Raw genomic sequence first — 13,074 nt, 5'->3', positions numbered from 1 at the left:
GTGTTGTCCACGGCTCCACCCTCTCTCGGAGTCAGCCTGGTGAAAGTGGAGCCTGCTGAAGAATCTCTTCTCACCAGTACAACAACTAAACTGAGGGAGTCCGCATGCATGTGTCTAGACATTTCCCGTGTTTGCGAGCCGAGCTTGCACTGAATGCACTCGCGCTGGAAATAAAATGAGACTCACTGAACTGTTGAGTGACATTATGCCATGTTTGTTATTGTTATGAACCCGACGAACCTGTAGGGGCTATAAAAAAAATATAAGTATATCATTAAATACAAATGACTATGTTATAAACATCATATTACACCTCTGTATTATAGCAGGGTAAACCAGGATATGTTATTATACATTTGTATAATTACTCATATATAAATATATGCTAGAACCTATTTATATATTCTCTCAAACATTAGCCCGATATCATAATAGATCATTATAGTCCAAACAGGGTTAACAAGTTGTTCCACGCTTCCCTTTATGCAACAGTAGACCTATACTACTCTGAATGATATGATACATTAGACTGGTCTCCATACATACAGCAATACCTTAATGATATAGGTATGGCTGGTTGGTGTAGAAAAAGTCCAAAACATAAGTATGTCTCTTTAAAGCGAAGTTTGTCGTGTAAACTGGAATGAGGTCAGACATAAAGCTCCTCACTGCACGCGCTGATTATTATTAGATTCCTTTTTTTTGGACCAATGAGGAGAAAGTGGGCGTGGTTTTGGCACTAGACAGGGTAGAGACAGCCTCGGATTGGCTGAACTGGATCGCCGTTATATCTCTGGAAAAGGATAAAGCTGAACGGGGGAGAAATTAGAGGCTGCTGAAAGTTACCGAGTGCGCAGAAGAAAGGTGGATCCTAGTTCTAGTGAAACAAGCTTCTTCCCGCATGGTGCTCGGAAGGAAAAGCTATGCAGAAAAAGAGTTACCTTACTTTAGAAACTTTGAACATTTTCAGTGTCAGTGCGCTCACACAGCCACTCAGTTTGCTTTCCGCTGCTTACACGGCACATGTTTAAGTCCTACACGACTGCTAGGGTTGAATAGCTTAGGCTACATAAAGCATTGTCGGAGGAAAGAGAGTGGAAACGGGGGACACTTTTACACCGTTTGTTCTGTATCATATTACAGAGACTCGAAAAAGAACTTTTAACAAATCCAGCATTTTTAACGGCTACCAACGGATTCCTGTTGTTCCGGTTCGGCACATCTCAGGACTGACTTCTATTCACACAGCCAGCTAGAATTGTAAAATTAAATTAAAAAATAAACCTACTGTGTGGAACTGAACTGGAGAGCAAGCAGGCGCACTCTCATTGACATTTATAATCATGGTACAGAAGACAAGTAATGTGGAGAGCTCCGAGGCTGTGTTCGCGGGAGAGTCGTCGGATTCTGGAGCTATGGACCTGGACATGGCTTCCTCCCCGAGCCCCGGCTCCACGGCTTCTTCCGCGGGGGACGGCAAACTGAACCCCGCCTGGTGCAAAACACCCACCGGTCACATCAAGAGGCCGATGAACGCTTTCATGGTGTGGTCACAGATTGAAAGACGTAAAATTATGGAGCAGTCGCCGGACATGCACAACGCGGAAATATCCAAGAGACTGGGCAAGCGCTGGAAGCTGCTGAAAGACTGCGACAAGATCCCCTTCATACGAGAGGCGGAGCGGCTCAGACTCAAGCACATGGCGGACTACCCAGACTACAAGTACCGGCCCAGAAAGAAGGTCAAGTCCAGTAGCTCCAAACCGGGTGAGAAGGAGGGAAAGATCAGCGGTAGCAACTGTAACACCAGCATGAAACCATCTTCTAAAAAGAGTGGCTCAAAATCATCCAGCAAACCTCATAAAATAGTTTTTGGGAACAGCACCAAAACACCATCATTCCCAGAACAAGTAATCGGCACAGATCACCATTCTCTTTACAAATCCAAGTCTGTTTCTGCTGCCAAACAAATACCTGACAAGAAGAAGCGTATGTATGTGTTCGGGGGCAGCAGCCTGAGCCACAGTGTGAGCCCGTCTTCAGCAGCGGTGCCCGCCAGTCCCACGCTCAGCAGCTCGGCGGATTCCAGCGAACTACTCAGCCTGTACGAGGACGCCACAGCCAGCAGCAGGGAGGGCGGCGAGTCTCCCTCCAGCGCCTCGGAAGACTATACAAGCATGCGGGCGTCCTCCCCTACTCCCTCCGCTTCTCACTCCTCGTCCTCCTCCCAATCCTCTTCATCAGATGAGGAGTTTGAGGATGATCTACTGGACATTAACCCTAGCCCTGGTTTTGATAGCATGTCGCTGGGAAGCTTTGGGACCTCGGTTTTGGACAGAGACTTGGATTTTAATTTCGAGTCGGGCTCCGGTTCTCACTTTGAGTTTCCCGACTACTGCACCCCAGAGGTGAGCGAGATGATTTCAGGAGACTGGCTAGAGTCGACCATTTCTAATTTGGTGTTCACGTATTGAGCGAGAGAAATAGAGAACGAGAAAACCACAAGCAGGAAATGTTGTCTTACTATTCTGAGAAAAAAAAGGGATTCCGGTAAAGTGATTTTGTGTCATACCGTAACCTACCAAGGGTCCCTCCCGCCGAGAAAGAGACTGCAAGCCCCAAGCGCTGACTGTTGAACAAAGCGAAAGAATAACTTGCTTTTTATTTCAAGGATCAACTGTCGACTGTTATTATGAGACATGGCTACAAGTAAGCTGAAGTGTTGCCTCGACTGGACAGGAAGAGGAAGATATTGTTGCGCCCTGACTAGGAGTGATCGGGTCCTATTGAAAGAAACACTCGATCAGAACTGGAAAACTGTGATTGATTTGCACGATTATAATGATGGCGGGTTTAGGTCAGCTGTACTTTATTAATCAATGTTAGTTACTTAAAAGGGACATTTTGAGAAACGTTTTATGATCGCCAAGTGAACTTCATAAGACTCACAGAGGTACAGAAATAGGCTGGCTGTCGGGACAGTTTTTTGTTGTCATCGAGACAGATGGATTTATGAACCAGGTGGGTTGTTGACCTAAAAGTCAAACCTTTTTTTTTAAAGATAAACGCATGATGTTACCTGTCCTCTCTTTTACTGAGATGTATGTTAGACTGTCGAACAGTTGAAACTAGTGTTAGGGTTATTTAAATGGATAGATGGCGCTATGTTTGATTCCTTTCTACCTAAAAGGAACAAAAAAAAATCACCAGCTGTTTTAATTCTTAACTTCAGGATTCAAACGCAACTGAAATCTGTGCTGAACTTTATACACTTCTCTACGATTCAGGACCAAAATTATTTTATGTTTTTCTGATGTTATGTATAGAGAAATTCTCACCGATGTTTTTTCATCCTCGAATTTTTTTGTTGTTCATTTTTTCAGAGGACATTTTTATATGATGTATTTATATACTGGCCAAAACATTTTCAACGTAATTATGTTTTGGTTTTCTTGTACTGGTCTTGTTATGATGTTTTCCCTCACCGTCTGTTTCCTTCGCTGAAAGAAGGGCTAGACTTTTCACTTTTGATTTTTTATATTTAAATGTAGACTTTTGACACTTAAAGAGAGGAAACATTTGTTTATTTTGTCAGTGTATTTTTGTACAGATATATATCAAGGGGGTGTCAATCGGTGTATATCGCTGTTTGGATTTCCTAATTTTAAAGATCCAGGTGGCCGGTTATCTCATGAATCGGCCTTCTGTCCATGTTTACAGTATCAATCTGCAGGCTTCTTAAAGACACAGTACCACATTTCAATACCCCTTGTGAACATGCGCTTCAACACACACAGTATTTTGAGCAGCCACACTTCTGCATTTCGTTTTAGAATCTTGCCTAATAAAGAAAGATTGTAGCTTTAAATTACCAATTTCTTGGCGTTTTTATATCGACATTCGGGTTTAAAACCACTGGATGGAACAATATAAAATCATATAAAGCATATTCAAATTGCGTATTTGAGTTCCGCAAACAACAATTATGTAGACCTACTGCTTTTCTCATTGTATTTGAATACGTAATATTTTCTACTTGTTCGCTAACTCTAGTTAATTGTTTTAGTATCTTATGGCATGGTGAATGAATAGTATTTGTATATCAGATTCAGGTTATAGTGTTGTGTTTAAAAATAAAAAATAAAAAAAGAGAAGAAAAATTTGGAAAAAACGTGAAAACATCTTTGTACATTTGACTGTGTATCATAAGCAAAAAGATTGTGTGTTTTATGTGTAGTTAAGCTATACCATGACAGGCACTAGGACTGATCGCTTTCTACTATCTTTACTTACGTTTAAGGTGGTTGTTCAGGATTTTTTTTATATATATATATACAGTTTTAAATATATTAACTTTATTTTCATCCCATTTCTGTGCAATATGCTGTGTAGAATATTGTTTTTGTCTAATCATTGCCATAACAAAAGTTTTGAAAGGGGGGAAAAACTCATGCCAGCTAATCGTGTCAATTCACTGCCTGTCAGATTGTTGATAATCCTGTACATAACTTTTTTTTTTCAAGAAGGAAATAAAAATCAGCTGGAACTGAAACATATCCCTCGTCTCTGTCGACTCATTCTGTCTGATCTATAGACGATTCCTTTTAAATCAAAACACAACTTTAATGTATACATTGTTGTTTACAGTATACAGTCATTGTTATACTGTACTCCTCTCTGTTGATGCATTCTTGACTGATGTTTGTACATGTATAGAAATGCTGCTTTTAAAACCATGAAAACAGGGTGTACATTACTGCACACGCACATAATGTACACGTATACAAAACCTACTAGTGCATTAGAAGTGCTCCTTTAGGTAATGAAAATGGTGTACTGTACACTAGTCAGTGTAGGGCATTAGTGTGAAGGCTACAAGACCTTATTGGTAAGCTGTGCTTGTTTGTGATAGTTTATATGGGGAGTGATAACATGGAAGACCACACTTCACGCATTCTCACAGACATACTGTATAAGAAATAGAATTACCTTTATATGGTCTATAACATCAGTCCATGTATGAATATTTATTTTCATTTTTATTTAACCTTTATTTAACTAGGCAAGTCAGTTTAGAACAAATTCTTATTTACACATTCTACCCTAACTATCGTTACAAATATGTCTCCTTATAATCCTTGGGAGGTGATGTTCTAGTGGTATTACAAGGGTTATGATATTCAGCAGTCAGCATGTATTCACTTCCTAGCTCCATGTCTGTCTCCCAGACAGTGCCTCCCCTCCCCCTTCCCCAGACAGCACAGCGTATTAGCGTATGTGGGGGGATGGGGCCTGGCTGGCTGCATGCTGGCTACATGCAGGATGAGATATCCAAATCAGTACAGCAAACAAGCTGGGCCTGTATTCACATTCAACAGTCTCAGAGTAGGATCAGTTTGACCTTATAAGAGCACAATGAATAAGATGACATGTACGGGGGGTAACCTGATCCTAGAACAGCACTCCTTCTTCTGAGTGCTGATGAATACAGGCCCAGGCTTGTCTGATGAACACAACACTCTCTCTCAGTTTCTAACCTGTTATTTACTACTATATTAATAATGACGCACTAAAATGGTTGTGTTGAGTTCTAGAACCCTAATTAGAATGTACACTCTAATACATTGCTTCATACTAAGTGGTACGCTAGAATGGATATTGGAATAGTCATTTTAGGACTAAAACCTTGACATAATCCCTCTCCATTCTGTATTCGAAATCCTTCTAAGAACCATACAATTAGCCACTTTATTAGCTAACCTGATAGTGGACGTTAGTGCTGCTATCTTATACCTACCCTGCTGTAGCCCCCCCCCTTTTAGCTCAGCTGATTACAGAGAGGGAGGTGAATGAAGGTAGTGGCTCAGTAAAAACCCAGCAGGGGGGGAGGCCAGAGCCTCAGCCACCCCCTCTCCTCTCTTTGGGTGAAGGGGAGGGTGTCAGGCTGGGAGAGAGGAGAGGCAAGACTGCTGGGTTGCCTTCCTGGCTAGTGGGAGTAGGGAAATTACACTGTGGAAATCACTGGATACTGGGGAGTATGGGGGATTTATATAGAAAGGAAATGTATTAAATTGGATAGTCAGTTAGGATCTGAGTGGGTGTGTTTACTGTAATCTCTGCACCTTTTATTTATTGATCTAGGCATATCAGTTAAGAACACACTCTTATTTACAATGACCACCTACACTGGCCAAACCAGGACGACGCTGGGCCAATTGTGTGCCGCCCAATCACAGACGGTTGTGATACAGCCTGGATTCAAACCAGGGTGTCTGTAGTGAAGCTTCTAGCACTGAGATGAAATGCCTTAGACCGCTGCGCCACTCGGGAACCTCACCTGCTCCTTCATCAGTCCAAAGTCAAGGATATACGTTTCAACACCACTCTGGTTGTAAACTGCAGTAAGCTCGTGAGGCTTCCTTTCAGGTAACAACTGTCACCCAGTAGCCAAGCAATCACTCATATTATGACTGACCTACAATGAAGAAACAGACAGAGCATTGAATTGGGTTTTTTGTTAAGATGATTTGTTGACGTCTGTCAACCTGTCCACCTCACCTTACTCACACCGAAAGTACTGTACTTACGGAAATGGGAAGAAACGTCATACTTTGACTTCAATATGTTCAACTGCAAACAAAAATAATCCATCTCCATATGCCTCTCCAATCTTTCTCTACCAGCCTCTAGATACACCAGCCAGACTGTTTCTACCTCTAGATATACCAGCCAGACTGTTTCTATCTCTAGATACACCAGCCAGACTGTTTCTACCTCTAGATACACCAGCCAGACTGTTTCTACCTCTAGATATACCAGCCAGACTGCTTCTATCTCTAGATACACCAGCCAGACTGTTTCTATCTCTAGATACACCAGCCAGACTGTTTCTATCTCTAGATACACCAGCCAGACTGTTTCTATCTCTAGATACACCAGCCAGACTGTTTCTACCTCTAGATACACCAGCCAGACTGTTTCTACCTCTAGATACACCAGCCAGACTGTTTCTATCTCTAGATACACCAGCCAGACTGTTTCTATCTCTAGATACACCAGCCAGACTGTTTCTACCTCTAGATACACCAGCCAGACTGTTTCTACCTCTAGATACACCAGCCAGACTGTTTCTATCTCTAGATATACCAGCCAGACTGTTTCTACCTCTAGATACACCAGCCAGACTGTTTCTATCTCTAGATACACCAGCCAGACTGTTTCTATCTCTAGATACACCAGCCAGACTGTTTCTATCTCTAGATACACCAGCCAGACTGTTTCTATCTCTAGATACACCAGCCAGACTGTTTCTACCTCTAGATATACCAGCCAGACTGCTTCTATCTCTAGATACACCAGCCAGACTGTTTCTATCTCTAGATACACCAGCCAGACTGTTTCTATCTCTAGATACACCAGCCAGACTGTTTCTATCTCTAGATACACCAGCCAGACTGTTTCTATCTCTAGATACACCAGCCAGACTGTTTCTATCTCTAGATATACCAGCCAGACTGTTTCTACCTCTAGATATACCAGCCAGACTGTTTCTACCTCTAGATACACCAGCCAGACTGTTTCTACCTCTAGATACACCAGCCAGACTGTTTCTATCTCTAGATACACCAGCCAGACTGTTTCTACCTCTAGATACACCAGGCAGACTGTTTCTATCTCTAGATATACCAGCCAGACTGTTTCTACCTCTAGATATACCAGGCAGACTGTTTCTATCTCTAGATATACCAGCCAGACTGTTTCTACCTCTAGATACACCAGCCAGACTGTTTCTACCTCTAGATATACCAGCCAGACTGTTTCTACCTCTAGATACACCAGCCAGACTGTTTCTATTTCTACCAGTATTGCACTATAAAGGAAATATGGTGCCATTTGGAGTCTGTGGGTTGTATATCTATTTTTCATTCCCCCTGCTGGCTTCTTGGACTTGTAGTCCAGTCAAGCGGAGAGAAGAACTACAGTGGACTGTCACCATCCCTCCAAATGTGTGTCCCTCCCCCAATGACCATGCTCCACTGGTACCTTATCTGTCTGTATCCCTATGTATCCGTTGCATACCACAGACATTCAATATGTACTTTGGTCCCTTTAAAGAAACAATATGATTCAATGTTCGATGGAATTACTGTCTTGTACTGGAAAAACCTCAACATTATAACTGAACCAAAGCAGATGGAACTTCACAGGTTATGCTGGAAGGCAGTTCAGAACAAAGAACATGTTTTTCAGACTACTGGCTTGTTACACAGCAGGTGATATTTTCAGACTACTGGCTTGTTAAACAGCGGGTGATATTTTCAGACTACTGGCTTGTTATCCAGGCTGTATCACATCCGGCCATGATTGGGAGTCCCGTAGGGCGGCGCACAATTGGCCCAGCGTCGTCCGGGTTTGCCCGGGGTAGGCCGTCATTGTAAATAAGATGGAACTTCACAGGTTATGCTGGAAGGCAGTTCAGAACAAAGAACATGTTTTTCAGACTACTGGCTTGTTACACAGCGGGTGATGTTTTCAGACTACTGGCTTGTTACACAGCGGGTGATATTTTCAGACTACTGGCTTGTTACACAGCGGGTGATATTTTCAGACTACTTGCTTGTTACAGAGCGGGTGATGTTTTTAGACTACTGGCTTGTTACAGAGCGGGTGATGTTTTTAGACTACTGGCTTGTTACACAGCGGGTGATGTTTTCAGACTACTGGCTTGTTACACAGCTGGTGATATTTTCAGACTACTGGCTTGTTACAGAGCGGGTGATGTTTTCAGACTACTGGCTTGTTACAGAGCGGGTGATGTTTTCAGACTACTGGCTTGTTACACAGCGGGTGATGTTTTTAGACTACTGGCTTGTTACACAGCGGGTGATGTTTTCAGACTACTGGCTTGTTACAGAGCGGGTGATATTTTCAGACTACTGGCTTGTTACAGAGCGGGTGATATTTTCAGACTACTGGCTTGTTACACAGCGGGTGATGTTTTTAGACTACTGGCTTGTTACAGAGCGGGTGATATTTTCAGACTACTGGCTTGTTACAGAGCGGGTGATATTTTCAGACTACTGGCTTGTTACACAGCGGGTGATGTTTTTAGACTACTGGCTTGTTACACAGCAGGTGATGGATTTAGACTACTGGCTTGTTACACAGCGGGTGATGGATTTAGACTACTGGCTTGTTACACAGCGGGTGATGGATTTAGACTACTGGCTTGTTACACAGCGGGTGATGTTTTTAGACTACTGGCTTGTTACACAGCGGGTGATGGATTTAGACTACTGGCTTGTTACACAGCGGGTGATGGATTTAGACTACTGGCTTGTTACACAGCGGGTGATGTTTCTGTGCTTTCAATATTCAAGTTCAGGTTTAATATTTCATGATGCTTCTCTTGCTCTTCTTTGAATATTTGTTTAATTTTCTCAACAGTAAATACAAATTTAATACAACCAATTGAGGGCACAGTGTTGATTTATAATGCAATGCTTTGTGTTTGTTAGAGTGGCAGGCAGCCTAGTGGTTAAGAGTGTTGGGCCAGTAACTGAAAGGTTGCTAGTTGGAATTACTGAGCTGACTAGATGAAAAATCTGTTGCTGTGCGCTTGAGCAAGGCACTTAACCCTAATTGCTCCTGTAAGTCACTCTGGATAAGGGTGTCTGCTAAATGTAAACATGTATTTCACACTTTGTATGTTATTTATTCCTAAAAAGTAAGAATGTTGAGGATGAGTATGGTGAATATTGGAAGCTCTGCACAGAGACAGGACATTCTGAGGTTTTGTAGATCAATAGTTTTATTATTAAAAAGTATGTATTTTATAATATAACTATTATATTTTATAAAAGCTTTTAATATTTGAGGTCTAGTAGTTCCATATTGTTATAAATTTTTGTTCCTTCCTCTTATTTATAACAAACATTAATAAAGCTTCATAAACTAACCAACGAAGCCTTATAATCTCTCATAGCTTCTCTATTGTTAGAAAGTTCCACTCCTTTTATTTGAACGGTATAAAGACAACACGTCCATATTAAAGCTGTTATAAAATGTCAAGTTGTATCAGTCATCAGAGTTGTCCCTAATTGATGTGGGAAAGGGACGGCCAGACAAGGACAGACAGTGAGGTCTCTGGACAAAGAGTTACCGAAGTAACGGTCTATATGGAAATATACCGTCTATGCGTAAAATAGCTGGAAAATAAATCAAATAATAATTGAATAATATGTTGTTAGTGTTTATCTTATGAATATACTGTACCTATGATATTCTTTTCTTTGTTGTTGTTTAGTATTATTTAGAGGGCGGGACTGAAACTGAAATGAACAAGGCGCGGCCAAGAATCCCCTTCACACGTGCAGACAAAGAGCGCCAACAACACAACCCAAATATGCACTTTTAAACTTTTTCAAACGCAATGGACGACTTCCACGAACATTGGAAATGCAACGGTAAGTGGCTTTTAAAGTGAATGTTACGCGATGTGTTGTCTTTGATTAGATTTTTTATAGATTTAATTACAATACAAAAAGTTGCTGATAGTTGGTGCGTCAGCTCCAAAGTTGAGAGCACAAAGAGGAGCGTTCCTTTGTCTGATGCAGCGCAGAGACGGGAGAGAGAGACAGCATGGATGCTTTCAAATGTGCTTATATCCTCCCTATATAACTCCTTTATTATTAACATATATAGACAATATGAATGGAAGTTTGTAGTTGTTTCGTTGTGTTTATCTGAAAGGGGATGGGTTGAAGGAGACAAAGCTGTCAAAAGTTGGATGGTGAGGGAAGTTGGCAAGAGAATTACGCGTGACGACGAACTTTCTTTTTAATAATAAATGTTTGGATAAAATACACTTTTGAATACAAAATTCGTAGGCCTATTTATATAAATAATTACATTGTGAAGTTCAGAGTGATATGGACACTTTCTTTTGTGAAGAATTGAGAACAATACAATCAGGTGCATATATGCTTCTTGATTTGGATAATCAAATAGCTGAAATAAGACTAAATGGAACATTCTACAGTCTTCTATTATGATTCCAGAACGCAACAACGTATAAAGGCGGATTCAGTCCTGGTAGTTTTGGGAGTGAGCATTGAGCAACAGGTATAAGACACAGCACAGTGAGTCGGTGTAGTAGACTCTTTGTTACGTTCCCTTTGTTCTGTTCCATACTCCCAAAAAGGAGCGAATACAAGAATGCAAAAAGAAAGTAGAAAATAAGGCTATTTGACTTCAGAAAAGGGATAAACTATTGGAAATACTTGATTACGGTGGTATTAATGTCTTTTATAAGTGGTTATGAAGGGAAAAATACATATTTATGGATGCAAATTTATACGAATGTCTCTCTTTTTTTCAGCATCCATAGAATAGAGTAAATATCTATCTATATATATATTTTTTTTTAGCATATTGGGTTTTTCAAAAATGACTTTAAACTTCTAGTCTAAATTAATGCTTTACACCCCAAGTTGCAAAACGATTATTCTAACGATCTTTTTGTGAAACCATGGAAACTTTTGTTGTAATTTGATGGGCATAGAATGCTCAGGTTAAAACATCTTTAACATGTAGCATGTGTTCCTTAATCTACACTCATTATAAAACACTGAATAACCTTTTAAAATACATTTGTATTGAACTTGTTAAGGATTATCTAAGTAAATACGATAGTTTAGTTTGCATACGCCAAAATGTATTTTTTGTTAGCCTTATTGCATTCGCTTCATCGACCACTTTGCTGGAATGTAAAACAAACAAAAATATGTCTGCCAGTGTTTATCACTAACTTTTCTATCGTTTCAAACTCTATTCTCTTCCCAAACTGAGTGATACAGAGGCCCTCAATAACTTTCATTTTCCTCTGCTATCCTCAGGTGGGTTGAAACTTGTTTTATTTGGAAAGCTTTTTTTTCGGGAGGCCTAAATTGGAAAAAGGACCTTGGAGCCGTACCTTTACAACAGGATTTTAGCTGCAGGTCCTTTGAATAACCATCTACACTGTGGTGGATTTACCCGCGACCCGGACCGGACTCATGGAATCGGAATTGGATTATATCTGCAGGCGCACATCACAACAAAGACTCTCCAAATTGGATAGGCGTCTCATCGGACCCTCAAGGACAACATGGGTAGGTTAACCCGCTTCCACAGCGGTTTCTTCAGGGAAGACTTGTGGAGTGACGCTTGTTTCCCAGTTTGGTGCACAACATCCCATCCTAAAACTAAGTTGCGCTTGCAGTGCGTATTTCAGAGTTGCAGTGCATATTTCAGCGTTGCAGGGCATATTTCAGCGTTGCAGGGCGTATTTCAGCGTTGCAGGGCGTATTTCATAGTTGTAGTGTGTATTTCAAAGTTTCAATGTGTATTCCAGAGGTGCAGTGCGTAAATTGGTGTGGTTGGTTTAGACCTGGCGGTGTTCAGGACGTTATTACCTCGTTATTACCTCATGCTGTCTTAGGCGACAGCATGGATTTTATTAAAATGTTTTATTTATTTATTTTCTGTTGAAATTGCATAGTTAAGTTGATAAAGTTAGAATTTGTTTTCAAACCAGCGTGTTGTCTGTGTTTACAAAGCCATGTGACGGCCAGTTAAATGATTAGCCGGTGAACTATGTTTTTCAGCAAGACTGAAGCTGGACAGCGTCCCTGAAATGTGGGGGAGGGGGTTGAGGACTGAACGATGATGTTGCGCATTGAAGGCCTTGTATATGATTACATTGACTGATTTACACGCATCTGTTCACATTGCTGCCATTTATAGATTACGTTATTACATTTATTATCCACCAGACAATTCGCCTGGAGAGAGAAAGAGAGAGAGAGGGAGAGGGAGAAGTTACCTCACTATACAACCCTTATCCTCAATGATGTCATTGAGAGCCAATGAAAAGATGCGAGGGGGGGCTCGGTAGAATTCAGGCAAAGCCCCCGCCCCCTACGGCGCTCATGGAACCACACATGCACACACCGTGTTGCCATAGTAGTCCTCGGCAGTATCACATTTTTGCCACACTGCATTGCGATAAAGTGGGGGGAGAATAGGCTACGC

General features: G+C 41.2%; 1 protein-coding gene across 1 annotated transcript; it reads left to right on the top strand.

Annotated features, from left to right (window-relative positions):
• The first annotated feature begins 824 nt into the window (after window positions 1-824).
• LOC123727472 (transcription factor SOX-4-like) lies at window positions 825-4,556 on the top strand. Its single transcript, XM_045696606.1, has one exon. It carries the CDS (start codon window positions 1,344-1,346, stop codon window positions 2,472-2,474), a length of 1,131 nt encoding a protein of 376 aa, XP_045552562.1. The 5' UTR covers window positions 825-1,343; the 3' UTR covers window positions 2,475-4,556.
• Window positions 4,557-13,074: the final 8,518 nt, after the last annotated feature.

This window comes from Salmo salar, chromosome ssa02, assembly GCF_905237065.1.
Source record: "Salmo salar chromosome ssa02, Ssal_v3.1, whole genome shotgun sequence".
NCBI classification, from domain to species: Eukaryota; Metazoa; Chordata; class Actinopteri; order Salmoniformes; family Salmonidae; genus Salmo; species Salmo salar.
This window is presented reverse-complemented; position numbering and strand designations above follow the sequence as displayed.

Bases quoted from the DNA above. Each gene is read 5' to 3' on its own strand.
- LOC123727472 (XM_045696606.1), top strand. From the start codon at position 1,344: ATGGTACAGAAGACAAGTAATGTGGAGAGCTCCGAGGCTGTGTTCGCG.